Source organism: Melanerpes formicivorus, unplaced genomic scaffold, assembly GCF_026170545.1.
Source record: "Melanerpes formicivorus ecotype bairdi unplaced genomic scaffold, bMelFor1.0.p_v2 SCAF_15, whole genome shotgun sequence".
Classification (NCBI taxonomy): domain Eukaryota; kingdom Metazoa; phylum Chordata; class Aves; order Piciformes; family Picidae; genus Melanerpes; species Melanerpes formicivorus.
Window position 1 is genome coordinate 15,576,752 of NW_027142367.1, and position 18,204 is coordinate 15,594,955.

The 18,204-nt window shown below is 43.7% G+C and overlaps 1 protein-coding gene across 1 annotated transcript in view; it reads left to right on the top strand.

Annotated features, from left to right (window-relative positions):
- Nucleotides 1–9,782: 9,782 nt before the first annotated feature.
- The window catches only part of DOK6 (docking protein 6), a 276,783-nt gene continuing 268,361 nt past the window's right edge, over nt 9,783–18,204 (top strand). The window contains exon 1 of the mRNA XM_068147758.1: nt 9,783–10,138. Coding sequence (XP_068003859.1) covers nt 10,073–10,138 — 66 coding nt within the window. The 5' untranslated portion in view covers nt 9,783–10,072. The remainder of the gene's footprint in view (nt 10,139–18,204) is intronic.

Sequence of the window (18,204 nt, forward strand, 5' to 3'; positions counted from 1 at the left end):
CCTGATGCTGTGAGCAATGGAGGGTGAGGAACAATGACTTGGTAGCACATTAAAAACAGTCACAGACACAATGCTCCATTTCCAGCCACACATGCCTGTGAGGACTGAAATAGGTTTTTCTCTCTTGCTGCTCCCTGCTTGCCCATGTGAAAGACCCAAGCTGGAATTGTTAGGGATGCACAGAGTAGAAAAAGTCAGTGTCAGCCCAGTGAAAGTGCAGAACACAACCACAAGTCCTACAGACTTTAACAAACTGGTGCTTGGTTTCTTGCTGTAATTGAAGGCAGAGTTACATTCTGGCTGGTAACAATGCAGTATAACCTACAGCTTTTGCACTCTACCCAAAATATCATGAAAGCTGGACCTCCCCATGAGCTCAAACTGTTATAATCATAGAATGACAGAACCATTTGGGTTGACAGACACCCTTAAGACCATTGAGTCCAATGGACACCAATAAACCATGTTCCTAAGCACTACATCTTTTAAATATCTCCAGGGATGATGACGCAAACAATCCTCTGGTCAACCTGTTCCAGTGCTTCACAACCCTTTTAGTGATGAATTTTTTCCTAAAATCCAACCTAAATCTCACGTGGAGAAACTTGAGGCCATTTCCTCTCATTGTATAATTTGTTATTTGGGAGAGGAGACCAACCCCCACCTCACTACAGCCTCCTTTCAGGTACTTGGAGAGACTCAGGTCTCCCCTCAGCCTCCTTATCTCCAGGCTAACCAATACAAGTTTCTTCAGCTGCTCCTTGCAAGATTTGTGGTCTAGGCATTTCACCAACTTTGTTGCCCTTCTTTGAATATGTTCCAGGACCTCAGTGTCCTTCTTGTAGTGAGGGGACCAAAACTAAACACAGTATTTGAAGTGCAGCCTCAGCAGTGACAAGAACTATGATTCTATGATTTGAAGTGACTGAGTCACCATCCCCAGAGATATATAAAGGATGTGTAAATGTGGTGCTTAAGGACATGGTTTAGTGGCAGACTTGACAGGGTTAGGTGAATGGTTGGACTCGATGACCTGAAAGGTTTTTCCCAATCCAAATGATTTACTGATTCTGTATCTGGATATTTTTGAGCAACATCTGCATGCAAGCTGGCTATTAGAATGTTGGAATTCCTGTGTCTTAAGGATAGGCTGACTGCAGCTCTGATTATTAAATATTCATCAGTGACCACTTGTAGAAGATGGCATTTTGTGTTGGTTTGTATCAAACCTTGCTTGCTCTTTAACAATGGAGCCCACCTGCACTTTGCTGTCAGGGGGAACACAGGACCCTTTGGCCACGCAGACGGCAGGAGGACACTATAAGGGACAAGGCCTTCATGAAGATCAGCAGACAAGACCCAGGAACAGAAGAGGAACCCTCTCCCAGCAGAGATAAATGGAACTGATCCATGGCTGTGATTCTTCCTCTCTCTCTCTCTCTTGACATTTCCCTATTTTTTTCTATCCCTCTTTCTTTCCTATCTCTCAGTTCAATAAACTGTTGGACAACATTTGACTTCATTTGTGTCAACCTCACCGTGGATGAAATACAAAACCCTTCCTCTGAACAAATCACGACAGGACACTTACTAAGAGTCAGCCTTCCTGATAGACAAAATTTAAGGGTAAAAGATTACAATGGCCTTAAATCATAGAACTGCAACAGTACCACAAAAAGACAGGGGAAAAAATAAATACAGCAACAAAATGTGTGATGGAGGATATATTCTACAGCAGTCACATTTTGTTCCTCAGCATCTCAGCTAGATTTCACTTCTTTTTCTGTTAGGTCAAGCTGGAATCTCTTTTAAATGTAAGACAGATTTCTCTTCCTCCTCCTTTTTTTTTTTTTTTTTTTTTCTGGTTCTTGCTGTCTTCTACCCTCAGAAAAATGGATAAGGAAATTATGGGATGGGAAAACTATAATGAAAATATGCTAAGCTAGACTGTCCTAGGTTTCAGTGATGTTTTGGAAGACTTTACCTCATGATTTGTGAAATTCAGCACTGTGACACTTTATTGTTTAGAATAAACCTTTATTTAGAATAAACCAAACCAGGTTGGAAGAGACCTTCAAGATCATCATGTCCAACCCATCAACCAATCCAACCCACCTAAACAACTAACCCATGGCACCAAGCACCCCATCAAGCCTCCTCCTGAACACCTCCAATGACGGCGACTCCACCACCTCCCCAGGCAGCCCATTCCAGTGGGCAATCACTCCTTCTGTATAGAACTTCTTCCTAACATCCAACCTGAACCTCCCCTGGCGCAGCCTGAGACTGTGTCCTCTTGTTCTGGTACTGGCTGCCTGGGAGAAGAGACCATCATCCGCCTGTCTACAACCTCCCTTCAGGTAGTTGTAGAGAGTGATAAGGTCACCCCTGAGTCTCCTCTTCTGCAGGCTAAACAATCCCAGTTCCCTCAGCCTCTCCTCATAGGGCTTGTGTTCCAATCCCCTCACCAACTTTGTTGCCCTTCTCTGGACTCGTTCCAGCAAGTCAACCTCCTTCCTAAATTGAGGGGCCCAGAACTGGACACAGGACTCAAGATGCGGCCTAACCAGTGCAGTGTACAGGGGCAGAATGACCTCCCTGCTCCTGCTGGCCACACTGTTCCTGATGCAGGCCAGGATGCCAGTGGCCCTCTTGGCTGCCTGGGCACACTGCAGGCTCATGTTCAGCCTACCATCAACCAGCACCCCCAGGTCCCTCTCTGCCTGGCTGCTCTCCAGCTACTCTGCCCCCAGCCTGTAGCACTGCATGGGGTTGTTGTGGCCAATGTGCAGAACCCGGCACTTGGATGTGTTCAATCTCATGCCGTTGGACTGCCCATCTGTCCAGCCTGTCGAGGTCCCTCTGCAGAGCCTCTCTGCCCTCCAGCAGATCAACTCCTGCCCCCAGCTTGGTGTCGTCAGCAAATTTACTGATGATGGACTCAATGCTCTCATCCAGATCATCAATAAAGATGTTATTGTGTTACAGTCAGTCCCTTTTCTCCACCTTCTTAAGGTCCTTCAGGTGACATTTCTATCCTTCATTATCTATTGTTCATTATCACATTCTTGGGTTTAGGCTGTGTTTTTTTTTTCCCTTGTGCATATTTCTGGAGATGTATTCATAAAATCTTGTTCTTTATAAGAAACATACAATAAAGAGTCCTCTTCCCTGTGTTCATTCTCTTCCTCAACCTAACATGGTTCAGTTTGTAAGGACTTTTTTTTTTTGTTGAGACTATCACAAGACCAGACTTAAAAGGTTAGCTGAGAGTATAGAATTGGTGGGCAAACAGGTCAATTAAATATCATAATTTCCCTGTGGGAGGGAAGGGAACTGTAGGAATGGAATATGCTTAGAATGAATGTGGTAGCTTTTGTTCCATGCTAGAACTTTTCATTAAAAGAGGATAACTGAGAATTTATATACTAGAAGTCATAGAAAATATGAAGCAAGGTAGTGAGTGGATCATTATTTTTTTTAGTACAGGACTTTCTATGGTAGAAAAGTTTGAAGAATCAGAACTTAAGTTGGTTTTCAAGCTTGAGTGTGATGCATTAAGTTTTAACCTTTGAGTCTTAGAAGATAATTGTAATGGATAAAAAAATACTTTCTACACAAAAGGTGATTTCATTCCCTAAAAATTTTCCTGCACCTGTTTCTGAATACTCTGGGGAGTGTCAGAGGTAAAATGCCAAGTGTATTATTTTAAATAGATTTTGGGGCTGTTCAGTCTGGAGAAGAGAAGGCTCCGAGGTGACCTAATTGTGGCTTTCCAGTATCTGAAGGGGGCCTACAGGAAGGCTGGGGAGGGACTATACTCTTAAACTTATCCAGTGTGACCACACTTAATGAACAAAACACAGTTCCTCCATCATGTTACAGTTTTCCAATCACTGAAGAATCCTGAGTTTTAGAGGTTTTCTTAAAACATTATCTTGCCATCATATTACACACAAATAGTTTTCTCCTCTTGTAAGGCAAAAGACAGAATTATCTTTTGTTCTCACTCATAAAAATTCTTTCCTCTCTACCAGGCTCAGCCTTTCTAGGATTATCAGGATCAGGCTCAGCCTTTCTAGGACTTCTCAGGATCTCAGGTAGTGATAGGACTAAGGGGAATGGAATGAAGCAGGAGGCGGGGAGATTCAGGCTGGATGTGAGGAGGAAGTTCTTCACCATGAGAGTGGTGAGACCCTGGAATGGGTTGTCCAGGGAGGTGGTTGAGGCCCCGTCCCTGGAGGTGTTTAAGAGCAGGCTGGATGAGGCTCTGTCCAGCCTGATCTAGTGTGGGGTGTCTCTGCCCATGGCAGGGGGGTTGGAACTAGATGATCCTTGTGGTCCCTTCCAACCCTGACTGATATTATGAAATAGAACACTTAATGTGGTATTTATCATGTTTCATCTTTAGAAATTGAGATAAACTAGTCAGAAAATTACTTGGTTTGTAGCTATTTTGGGATTTTTAATTTTTTTTTTTTTTTTTTTCAGGGAGATTAGGCTTAATGGGTTAATTAATTAATTTAGCAGCCTGAAGTCAAAACATGATTTCCCCATAAGCAGAAGCAATGTGTTTTACTTTCAGATGTTGCACTTCATAGTCAAATGAGTCAAATGAATCAGTCTAAGTTCTTGGGATGAAGGCAGTATATATATATACACTTCTAATCATAGAATCCTAGAATAGTATGGGTTGGAAGTGACCTCCATAGCTTATCTAGGCCAAGCCCCTGCTACGGGGCATTGCCCTCTGTCAAGGTCCGGAGACATTAAATGTCCCGGTCCGGAGACACAGTTCTTTTAGAACATTCCCGTGTTGTGAAATTAGAGGCACAAACGAGGCCAAAGTATCAACAGCTAGACTATTTATTACAAAAATAAAGTGGACATAAGAAGGGGAGAGGGAGAAAAGAGAGGGAGAGAAGAGAGAGAGAAGAGGAAAGGAATTTTATTACCACACCCCTCATCCCCCCCCCCAAGACAGTTAAAGTCTGTGGAGGAAAGGTGCTGCATATGTTGGGTTTGTAGAGAAACGGTGCTGAGGCTCCTCTGGGCAGCCTGGGTCTGTAGAGAAAGGGTGCTGAGGCTTTGGCTGGAGCTGTGGTCCCCCAGGCAGCCTCTTTTCTCCGGAGCAGCATTGTCCTGGCTTTCCCTTCTCAGTGGCATGGTTCGTCTCCTGTGTTTTCCTTCATCTCTGTTTTTCTCCCCATTTTTCTCCTCTGTTTCTCTCTCCTGTTTCTTTCTCTACAACCCAGCTGTTGCTCCAGTCTTTTATACAGTTTTTAGTCCTTAGTTATGTATTCAAATATTGTTCCTCAGGAATTCCAGGGGCAGGAAATAATCCTTAGGTTCTGTGTCCTTACACATAAACAGGTGGTAAAAAACATTGTGTCACCCTGCCCAGGGTACTTGATGGGTGGAGATTATCTTGCCCTAAAGGTGTGATGGATGGGTCCTTGGGTCCATCGTTGTAGTCCCGTGTTATCACGATGCAATCACAAGCTGATTTGCATCCAGGATTGGTAGACAGGATTCTTTCCACCTTCTTTCCAGTGGCTCTGCTATCAGTTTATCTTTGTTGACTCACATCAAGAGAGACAAACTTATTAGTCCCTCACACCCTCCTAAACCAGACTGGGGCAAACATCTGGGGAAAGTAATGCTTCAGGCTGGTTTAGTTACCTCTGAGAGATGACATCTCTCAAGGTAGAGCTAGTTTGCCAGCACAGTTACAGTGGTCACAACCCCATAGCATTTCTTCTTTGGGGGCAAAGAGCAGAAAACATCAATGCTGATTTGTGTCAAAAGCCAAACTGTCAGAAGAGCAGAGACTTGGAACCCTCACTAGCTCTCTGACACAACAGCAGAGGTGACTGTATTCCCTTTTTGGATGCCCAAAACCCAGCTCACGTCACTGTTTTTTATTTACCTTTCTGACACAGGTCAGAAGCAACAGGGTAAGATATTAGCCTGTCTGTCTACCCTATATTTGGGGGATGAAATAATATGCAGGATGAGCCTGGATAGCAATCCAGTAATAAATATGCATGAGGTTTCCTGCAGGAACTAATGGCTTTGCATTTTCCAATGCCCATGGAAAACAAGAGTTTTTTTAATATTGTCTATCTAGGTGATTTATGTTTCATGCTAGTTCACAAAGGGCTCTAGTTAGTCTGTGATTTATTTATTGGAGCAAAATAATTGTCTGCAGCCTAGCTGAAGGTAGGCTTTCAACACATTAATAATACATTAGCTAATGTTTCCTTCTTGGCATTGTCTATGCAAATTTCTATCATCATAATAAAAATTACTGTTTATTTTAAATTGGAAACAGCTTTAGGTGAGAACCATGTTTTTTATCAGATGTCTTGATTAAATACTAACTGCTGGATCCCTGATGAACTTTTAACCAGAGCTTTTCTTTTAGACTCAGCTGCTGTTTGGTCAGGAAAGAAGAGGCAGGAAGAGCATCCTTTGCTAAAAGGTGAGAGGGAGTTCTCTGTGCTCTTCTTTGGCAAAAGTGGTGAAAATCCATCCTGGCTGGATAATTCAAACACAGCTTGAGTAGGAAATGTTCACAGACAGTGAACATACAGACTCAGATTTAAACTATGCGTGTTCCATTTTTCAAGCAAGCACAGCTAAAGATCACTCCACTTGAATTAATTCCTTTCTGACAGAGGCAAATGGCAGCACATATTGCCTGTCCAAAATAGTCTTTGATTTGATTGCACTCATGTTAGGTGGATTAGAAATTAACTTCTCTGCTTGAACTAGTTTGTAACTTGATTACCTGCTGAATCATTTCCTTTTCCAAATGATGATTTTATACCAAGAGGCACATCAGACATGATCTTTTACAAAATATATAAAGGCATTAGCTCATGGCAACATATTCTTCAGAAGGAATCAGACTGTGTCTTTCCTGCCTCCTCTTTTTGGCTACACTGAGTTCGTACCTGTTGAGTTCCTGAGAACATTTCCCTTCCTGAGATTTCTGAAGGGAAAAAAAAACCTGTAAAGCATTTGGGGGCAACTGCTTTGGGGAATCTTCCTTCTCAAGGTGTGACTTTTTCACAGCAAATACAACATACAAATGTGTTATGAACACAGGACTATTTCTGTGGGGAAGCAACAAGACAGTCAGGCTGCTTTCCTGTGATTCGGATTGGCCTTGCTGTGCATTTGCGCCACAAGTTGCCCATGGGACCCCATGGCTGCCCATGAATATTTGATCATTCTGACTGGTGCTATCCAAAGCAGCTGAAAATGAGTACCATACCTACCATCTTATAAGCTCAGGCTGGATGGTTTGCAGTCTGCAGAATGAAGAATGAAACTATTATATTTTACACATTTTATCTCTTCTTAAATTTGTATTGCAACAAATACTAACAGTAATGCAATCTATGCATGGACTTTAAAGGAAAAAAATACAGGAACAATAATAAACAATTGGAGGAAATCTATTGAAAGTTACTAACAGAAATATGGTGACGTCCAGAGGAGGGCCACAAAGATTATCAGGGGGCTGGAGCACCTCTCCTATGAAGACAGGTTGAAAGAATTGGGGCTTTTCAGCCTGTGGAAGAGAAGGCTCTGGAGAGACCTTAGAGCTACATTTCAATATCTGAAGGGGACCTACAGGAAGGATGGGGAAGAACTGCTTAGAAGGGCTTGTGGGGATAGGATGAAGGACAATGGTTTGAAACTGGAGCAGGGGAGATTCAGGTTGGACATCAGGAGGAAGTTCTGCACAATGAGAGTGGTGAAATGCTGGAACAGGTCGACCAGGGATGTGGCTAGGGCCCTGCCCCTGGAGATATTCAAGGGCAGACTTGCTGCGGCCTTAGGCAGCCTGATCAAGTTGGAGGTGTCCTTGTCAACTGCAGGGGATGTTGGACAAGATGACTTTAGAGGGTCCCTTCCAACTCAAAGCAATCTGTGAATGAAAATCATTTTTTACATGCATGTTATACATGCATCTTCATTTGAGGACACAGATAGTTGGGTTTTTTCATATCCTACAAGTCAATTTTTTGTGTAGCTGAGAGGTGGTGAAAAGGGAGCAGGGGCTGCCTGTGAAACCAGGTCTACAAACCCAGACATCTTTCAGGGTTAACCTGTAAGGGAAATGTCTTTTTGTCAATTAATTGAATAGGATTATGTACTCCTCTGGCTGGCAATGGAAAGGAAATGTTCCTCTCCCTTTTGATCCTTCAAGAGCTTTCTGTAGTTTAAACAATCACAAGTCTCATTTTGAACAAAGCTTATGTTTAATACCTTGTAAGTGTCTTGAAAGAATTCTCTTGCAGGCATATCCCGCTTTTCTCTTAAAATCACAGAATATTCTGCTCTGAGATGCCATTAAAACATAAATTAAGGAAGAAGTCACATTCTGCCCAAAGCAGAAGTTCAAACTTAAAATGTCCTTTTGACTTTTTTTTTTTTTGGCTAAAAAAGAAGCCACAACTGTATATAATAATATTTTTATTACCATATTTATAGGAAAGTTTTTGCCTGGATAAAAAGAATACAGAATCTTACTATCTTACTCCTAGTAGATGTTCCAAAAGTCATATAATAGGGAATCCATTTGCCACAAAATAAAATGACAGGCATATTTTCATCTGCTCCACAATTTGACTATGGCAAAACATTCAGAGCACATAGACTAGTAACATTTTATTCTGGGGAAAAGAGGATTTTCTTATCATCCACGTTTCTGGATGCAAAGCCAACAGAAGGCAATCAAGATGGAAGAGTCTTTTGAGCATAGCATTAAGATTCTATTTTGGTGGTATTGTGGGTTTTCTTAAAACGAGATTCCTTACCTGGTGTATGATGGGCCAGCCCTCTGATAATTTTTTATGACCTTCCTCTGGACCCACACCAGTATGTCCACCCCTTTCTTGTGCTGAAGGCTCCAGAGCTGGCCATAATACTCCAAGTAGTTACAAAGACCTAAGTTATAATGCTTCCTTCCTGATTTTCCTGATCTCAAGATCACAGGATCACAGGATGTTAGGGGTTGGAAGGAGATCTTTGAGTCCAACCCCCTTGCCAGAGCAAGACCATAGAATCTAGCACAGGTCACACAGGAATGCATCCAGACAGGTCTGGAAAGTCTCCAGAAAAGGAGACTCCACAACCTCTGTGGGGAGCCTGTTTCAGTGCTCTGTGACTGTCTTCTACACATCCTTTCTCAGAAGTAATTCTTTTAGCTAGATCCAAGTCAGTGAGCAGAGTAAGTAAGTAAAGCTATGGTCATCACTGCGAAGGGCACAGAAATCCCACGTGTGACACTCCATTTTTCAAGTTCAGATGGACTTGGGCATTTTTAATGTTATTACTTCAGTAGTTTAGGCGTTTCATCGAGTTAGTTGTACTGACACAACACTGCAGCGTTCGGTGCTGGGCGTCTCCGCAGCTTCCCGAATCCACACTCGGAAAGATGCCCTCCTGGGCCGTGCTTCCGAAGGGCCCTTGTCACCCGAGCGGGGGATGCCGCGGCCACAAGCGATCTGACGGCCTGGAGAACAGCGGGCAAAAGCGCCAAGGCCGCGGAGAGCATCTGGCCTCAGCCCTGCGTCATGACCGGGGGCGGCGGGGCCCGAGGGGGTTCAGGAAACCCGCGCCTCCTCCCCGGAGCCACCACTCCGGCCACCTCCCGACCCTCGGTACCGGGTAGGGCTGGCGCTAGAGGCGGGCTCCGCGGCCGCGGCGCCGGGGGCGGTGTCCCCGCTCCGCTCCGCCCGCTGCCCCGCCCGCCTCCCCACGGCTGTAGGCGCGGGTGGCCGCGGAGCCGCTGCCGGGCGGAGCGGGGCCAGCGGTCTGGGGGAAGCGAGGGGCCGGTGGAAGAGCGGAGCGGCCACCACCCGCCCCCCCGGGGCGGCGCGGCGCGGCGCGGAACGGAGCGCGGCGCATAAGCCGCTGCCTGGATGCAAGCGGTGCTTTCGGAACCGGCGGCCGGCGGCACCCGGGAGGGCCCCGGGGGAAGAGGAGGCAGAGGAGGCGGCGGCGGCGGCAGAGGACTCCGGGTGCTGAGGGAAGGAAGCAAGCAGCGCTGGCCATGGCCTCCAACTTTAACGATATAGTCAAGCAGGGCTACGTGAAAATCCGCAGCAGGAAGCTGGGGGTGAGTGAGCTTTTCCTTCGCAGTCCTTTCCCGGGGCGGGGGCGAGGCGATGGTGGGCGCCTCACCAGCCTAGGGGTCGGCAGTGCCCCGGGCCGGAGCCGCCAGTGCGGGGCGCGGAGACCTGCTGCTGCTCCTGCCACCGCCGCTGCTGCTCGGACTTTGTTCCCTTCTCCGTCGGGATCGGTGGAGATGCGCTGCTGTTGCGCCGCGCAGAGAGCCGGCTTCTTCCCTCTCTGGAAGGCGCCGCACCTTCCGTCTTTATCAGCCAGCGCCTTCCAGGATCGCTGTCAGCGCAAGGCTTCGCCCCGTCCCTCCGTCCTCCTCGAATCCCACAGCCCGGTCCGGGGCAGACAGCCTTCCCCTGGGCATCCCTCCGCCCGTCTGCGCCTCGCCTTGCTGCCTCCGGTGGGGGCTTCGCTGGGAGGAGGGATGCACAAGCAGGATCTGTAGAAACTTTATGCACGGATCCTCTCTCCCTCTCCCGTTTTGGGAAAGGACGATCTTCAGTTAGGGCACAGCCTGAAAATATTGGAGTCTGGTGCCAGAGTAGCCCACTAAGAACTGAGAAAAGACGTGGCTGGTGCCGGCGGCTTGGGGAGCGGCTGGGGAAGGGAAACTTACAGCGGGCCGGGAACTGGCAGGGAGGAAAGGGAGTGACAGCCGACTAGACCGAAAGGCAGCTGCAGAGATTGGCAGCGATCAGAACTAGGGGCAGTCTCTTAGCTGAGAGTGTCTGGCCTCCGGTAGCCGCCGGGATGCTCTGGAAGGGAGAAGATAGCGCCGTGCTATCAGGCTGGCCGCGGGCTCTTTCCCTGATGGGAGTCTGGAGAAGGCAGTGAAGTTGGAGCACAGTGCATGCGGGGGCCGGGATCTCCTAAACTTCAGGCGATCGCGGGACTCAAGGGTTTGGGCTTTTTCTTACCCTTTGTGTGTCTGAGAATGAGAAGGCTCAGGAGAGCTGGAAGCCTCAAGGCCTCTGCTGGCTTGCGCGTCTGTGGATGTTGCAAGGCATCTCAAAAGTCCAGGGTCCCTCTGGGTTTGAGATTAAACCTGGCTGGGGCAGGCAGGATGCTTGGGCTGCTCCTTGGGTTCACTCTTGTTTTCCTCTAGGTGTGCAGAAAAGTGCAGGGTCTCTCCCTGCCCTCTCCTCCAGGAAGGTGGGCTGCCTCTTCATGTTTCCCCCAAAACCTAGCAGAGCCCTCCTGTGAAATCGGCCCTCCTCCAGGTTGTGCCCTGTGAGCTTATCACAATGCTAATATTTACCTCCTCCTCCTCCCTTCTCCCTTCCCCCCAGCTGCTGTTTTGCTTGCAGACACAGTGTGCAGGATGGTGGGAGACTTATCATAAATTGACCTTTGGAGCACTTTGCTGCCTCAACAGGGCCGTTAATTCCACAAGAGCACGGAAGAGTTTGGTCCGAATCCTTAATAGCACCAAATGTTCGAGAGGTAGTGTAAATCCAAGGAAAATGGATGCTCTTAATGATTTTGCAAGCCCAGAATCACTCCATGCATCAGTCAAGCATGAATCTATTTGAAAACAAAACAAAACAATTTCTAAGCCTTAGTTTGTTACTGGCAGTCCTCTGTTTAACCTTGCTCATCATTTTTTTTTCCCCAGCCTCAGCAGTGTTATTAAAAGGGCTCAACACAAAGCAGCGGGATGATGATTTCACATCACCTTGATTTTGGTAGTTGGAAGCAAAGTTAATCGCTTTGGTTTGCAAATCTGTAGTGGAAGGGTATTTTATAGAGTCCTTTCAGTGTGAAATTAGGTATATGTATATCTACGTGACTGCTTTCATATACCTATGTGCATAGCATGTAGGCAACAAATGTAGAGTTCATATCGCAGTAATCCTGAATGATACTTGCTAACTTGTGAAAATGAAATGAAGACAGTGATATTTCCTTGCAGCATATCTCTGAAGTAACTTAAATGTTTAATTTTGAAGTCAATCTGATTTACTTTTTGGAGGGGGAGAACATTTAAGCGCATTTTCTTTCAGTGGCTGTTGTTCGTGGATGTTGCAAAGAATGATTGTTGCACTTCTTCACTGAACAGAAGTGAGAGTTGATACAGTGTCTGTGGAGGATTTTTTTCCCTACTGAAGAGGTGTGTGAGGATGACAATTCAGATTGCACAGCCTCAGGCAGGTGGTAGTATAAGCTTAAATATGACATGTGGGGGCACACATCTGAATAAATCTATTAAGTACAATGTAAAATGGATTATATTTTATAGAAAAGAGCATCAAAATTAAAACGAGCCTGGTGGTTGGAAGGTATGAATATGTGTCTGTATATCCATAGCTAATTGGAGTCTTGTGACTAAATTTCTAAATTAATGCAATTTTTATTCACCAAGTGAAACATTAAAGGTTTTTTGTGTTGTTTTTTTCCTTTCCCTCACGTCTATCTCCAAGTCCAAACCTTAATGAATTACACTGGAGCTGTCAAAATGTAGGTGAATACATCAGTTTTCAGGGATATAATTGTCTGTTAACAAGAGAGTATTTTTAACCTCCAAAAAAAACACTGGAAGGAGAGCAGAGAGCTATGGGTTCTGGAAGCTAAGGCTGAGATAATTCTGAAGTATGTAAATATAATTGGATCTCTTGCTGGTTGTGTTTCATTCTTACACGCTAGAAGGCATTGATTTTATTTATTCTCTTTTGGTGACAATAATCATCTATATTCCTTGAGTATTTTGATGTCTCCTGAAAAGTAGATTGATTAGAACTTGGAGAGCTGAGGGCACTGACACCAGCTATAACGCTAGACTTGGGCAATAAAGCTAATTCTAACCTTTGGGCTGGTAGCCAACTAATTACGGAAATTCTTCCAGTGCAGCTTTTATTCTGTCTTGTTTTGTGACTGAGGGAGCCCTGGCTGGGAGTCAAATGGAAGATGCTTCAATATAATGAAGCATAAGGAGTTTCAGGTAAAATTGAGTGACACGATATCCTAGAGCAAAATCAGATAGCCTATTTAATTTTAGTAAAACCCCTCAGCAGCAGCCTTTGACTTGGGATGAACTTTGTGGTTAGAATTTAGATTTTCAAGAATTTTTGTTTTCAAACCTCCAAGTGGTCACTCTTCTGATTGCCTTATTTTATTGATTATTTTTTATTGTGTACAATAAAAGCTCTTTTTTCTTTATTTTATTTTTCTTTTTCTTTGTTTTACAAGGTGTAACACATTTACCTCTGGCTTAATACCTTGCTCTAAGTACCCTGGCTACCTGCTCCCCACGTATCTGCAAATTGGATTCATGGTATGTGTGAGTGCTGTCTCCAGTCTTGGTAGACAGTCCATGCTGAACTGCATGGTCAGGACTCCGAGCTATTTCGCTATCAATAAGTCTTTCTGTTCAGAAAGATGGTTTGGAGTCCCAAGATGAGGCCCAAGTCTTGATGGAAATAGACAATGGGAGGTACTGAGAAAATGTGCCCTCACTTTTTGTTTCATGATACATCATCATCAAGACTTTTTGCTTTCTTTTCACCATAACCATCAAGTGCTTCTCTGCCATTGCATTTACCTCTTTATGGACTTCTGTGTATCTTCTGACAGTCCAGTATTTTCAGGTAGACCTCACTGTTGTGCTGTCTTAATGTTCAAGTAGCTTCCTTTGATGCATGGTCAGATAGCTTGCCAAAAGGAGGAGCTATACCAGCCTGCCTGTTGCTGTTGCAATCTGACATCTACCTCCGTGGGGGAGAGCATGGTTTCTGCCATGGAAGTATCAGACCATGAGGAGACATCCAGCTGGCTAGACTGCTTAGCTGATCTCTTTGCTTTTGTTAAGCTGTACATAAAACACTTCTATGGTGTCTTGAAATTTTAGAAATTATTACTTGTAGATATTTGTATCTACAATAAAAAGCCATTAGGGCAGTATGTTAGGTAGTATACCATCTGACATGGATACAGGACATCTTCACTGGGGCATCAGGAGTATCTTTGGAACTCAGCAGCTCTAGTCAGTGTGAGGATAACTGTAATTAAACCACATTTTCAAATGTTTCCCTGCAGCCTGAGTGTGCCTTTCTTCTCAGTGCTCTGGCATCCCTGCGCTGTTTGATATTTTGCTTTTCTCTAATGCTGCATAAAGGAAATACCTCATTCTTGCAGCCATTACATTTGACCTGTGTGACCCTCCTTTTGAAATAAATTTGATTGTAATGTGGTGTGCTGTTCAGATCAGAATAGGTCGTTTGTGTAAGCGTGGAATAGGACTGTGCTGCCTTTGTTCTTTTGGAATCTTTCATACTTGTGTCACATTAAAATTCATATGACACAATTTTATACCGTGCTGGCTGTGCTCATAGGCTGAAACTTTGGTGTAGCAGATTGGAATCCCTTTGTTGCCTCCTAATAAACTAAGCTGGGAGGATTTCATGCCTTGTTGAAGTAGTGTTTTTCAGAAGAAAACCAATTTGATGTCACATTAGGAAGTCCAATTAAAAATGAGCATTGTGTCACTTTGATAGGCTTGGGTTTACCTGTATCAATCTTCAAAGTCAGTCTTTTTGGTTGGTTTTGTCTCACCACAGACCAAAAATATCCTACCTGATGGAAAGGTTCACTCAATTGCTGAAAAAAAAACCTGGTTTTTATGTGTTTCCAGATACTGAGTGGAATTATTTCCTGAGTGGTTCATTTTAACACTCTAATACTGCTATCCAAAGATAAAATTGTACCTGCCAGTCAGTCTTGATTGAGTAATAAATAACAGGTTGCTCTTAGTCACCAAATGAAAAGTTTCACCATATAAAACTCTCCTAATTTAACCATACTTTCAGATCATTACAAGTCCCTTTTCTGGGAATGAACATGGTGGTTCTTCTTCTGCTCTTCTCTCTGTCTTCAATCAGGCAGCACCAACAATGCTATGAATCCAAGCCATTGGTTGCAGCTTGGCTCCTCTTGAGATACTGCAGTACCTGTCTTACAAAATCCTAACATTTAATTGATCCTCTGTATGTATATTTAGGGTAAGGGAAATGAAGGGATCTGCAAAATGCCCTGAGTTTGGGATTATGTTGATTGATGACAGTGGTTCTGCAAGTGGGTCATGATGAATACAGAGGGCAGAACAAAGGTTCTTCTGTTACTCTAGGTTGCCATAGCATGTTCTAAGAAACCAAATGCATGCATGAAAAAGCCTGGAGTGGGTAGAATTTCCATAACTTATTTTATGTTACTATCTATGGGAATTCTGCTCAGCCTGGTGGAAAGCACTGAGATTGCCGTTTATAACTTCACCTGATGGATGACTCTAAACTATGAATTACATCTTGGAGCATGAAAATAATTCAAATTAATCTAGGAAAAAAAAAAATCAATTCCTCTTTATGGTTAATTAGCTGAGGGAGCTGGGGTTGTTCAGCTTGGAAAAGAGGAGGCTCCAGGGAGATGTAATAGCAGCCTTCCAGTACCTGAAGGGGGCTACAAGAAGGCTGCAAAAGGATTGTTTGCAAAGGCCTGCAGTGATTGGTTTGAAATGAGAGAAAAGCATATCTAGATTGGATGTTAGGAACAAGTTCTGCACCATGAGGATGGTGGAACCCTGGAACAGGTTGCTCAAGGAGATGGTTGAGGTCCCATCCTTAGAGATATTCAAGGCGAGGTTTGACAGGGCTCTGGGCAACCTGGTCTAGTTGAGGATGCCCCTGCTGACTGCAGAGGAGGTTGGACTAGATGACCTTTGGAGGTCCCTTCCAACCCAGACCATTCTATGATTCCAATGTATATTAATTGTTCAAAAACTCCAGACTGATGGGATTTAGATACCAGATTCCTTCATGTAAAGTAGTTCCTTTTAGTTGTTTTTTTTAGTAGTTCCTTTTAGTTGATTAGGTGGTGTTGGATGATAGGTTGGACGCGATGATCTTGAAGGTCTCTTCCAACCTGGTTTATTCTTCTCCTCTCTTCTCCTCTCTTCTCCTCTCCTCTCTTCTCCTCTCTTCTCTTCTCTTCTCTTCTCTTCTCTTCTCTTCTCTTCTCTTCTCTTCTCTTCTCTTCTCTTCTCTTCTCTTCTCTTCTCTTCTCTTCTCTTCTCTTCTCTTCTCTTCTCTTCTCTTCTCTTCTCTTCTCTTCTCTTCTCTTCTCTTCTCTTCTCTTCTCTTCTCTTCTCTTCTCTTTTCTCTTCTCTTCTCTTCTCTTCTCTTCTCTTCTCTTCTCTTCTCTTCCTCTTCTCTTCTCTTCTCTTCTCTTCTCATGCTTGTTCAAGGCAACCTGAGATACAGAACCAAAAGGATTTCACTGGATGGCACATTAAAGAATCTAGTCACATTTACTAGGTAATACTGAAAGTATCATTTAAAATACCAATAATTACTGCTTTCCCTACTTCTTCTTGATACAGTTACATGGATGAATTTGAAGAATTAAATGGAAAACATATGGATTTCTAATTTGGCCATCATGGAAAAGAACAATCATTTTGTGCTTTTGACTTAATCTTATTGATTAAGTGTATTGCACAGGAAATGGAAAGAAATATATTACAGGCAGGGTAAACAAGGACAAAAAGTCCAACCATTTTTTATGCTAATGCTTGTTTTTAAGGAAACTTGTGAATCAGTGTTGTAGAAAGAAAGCACTTTAGAGTTGCTGTGTTTCTCAGTTGCTGTTCATGCTGTGCTTTTCCACCTCTTAATTCTGAAGAGAGCCAAAGGGCTATAAATTTGTCATGGATGGCACTTACTTAAAGGGACAAACAGTTTGTCTTTTGTAGGTAGAGTATCACCTCCATGTTACTGATGGATTATAGATACTTCTGTTTCTGCTCTTGTGTGTGTGTCATTAGCCTCAGAGAGATGACACCTTAGCTGCATGAAGATTACACCAGAAAGCCTTTGTAGACTGGGTCTCATATTGAGAGATGGCAACGGTTTATTGAGAGTTTATTTGCATCTCCTGTAAGGTGATGGACTTCTGGATTTTCATTTTGGAGTCTGCAATTTTTGTCCAACAATAGACACTCAAGAATTGATGAAAAGGCCCTGAAGCTAATTTAAAGGAACCTATTAACTTCAGTGGCTTTGGTTCAGAGTCCAGGCAGGATCATTACCCACATGCATAGAACATGAATTTCCTTGTTGTAAAATGCCCTTGAAAATATTACTCAAAGGAGGATCCTTTCTCAAATTGGTGATTATGGGAAGGAACATTCTCTGTGAATCCTTGAAATACACAAGGAATTATTCATGTCATTCCAGGAGTGAGTTTTCTTCCTATTTTTTTAAGAAATAATCTCTCTTGGAATCATTCATTCAGATTTTTGCAAGCAGTGCAAAATGCTTTATAGCAGTTGCCTGGCAACAACATATTCAGGCAACAGCATATGTGAATCAGTTGTTAGTTGTGTATTTTATGGATATACTGTGGGTGGAGAGTACATTTGAGATCAGTACTAATGAGAAATGTCCAAAAAAGTACACCATGGAACTTATTTGTCTTTATAAAAGAAATAAGAATAAGGTTTGGGGTCTTTGTTAAGCCTGGAAAGTTTGTCTTCTATTTGAGATGGTGCAAAAGGTCTGCCAGCTGAACAGCTTTCCACAGATGTCATGATGTAGTTGATGTGCTTGTATGCAAGCAATGTAAAATATTCTCTCTGAAGGTGAAAAATAGTTTAATAAGTATGGATGCTGAATTGAATCCCTCATTGTCCTTTAAATGAACAAAGTGCTGTTGAATTCAGTCTGTATACTGCAGCCTTTCACATCTGTTGTGTTGAAAATAATCATTGTAGAACTTGTGCTGCGTTTTGTGGTTTTAATCTCTTCAACTTGCAGTGCAGCTCCAAGATTCAAAAGGATAGTTTAGTTGTAAATCTGTTTTTTTTAGTTAAAATGCATAGTTCAAATCCAAATACTGTGAAGTTTCTTTATAAAGTCAACAAAGATAAATTATGGGATGCCAGGGGTTGGAAGGGACCTCCAGAGATTGAGTCCAACCCCCCTGCAAAGCAGGACCACTTAGGGCAGGTCAAAGTTTGTGTACAGTAGGACCAAGTTGCAAACTTACAATGGAGAGCGGAGGGAGAGCAGAGCG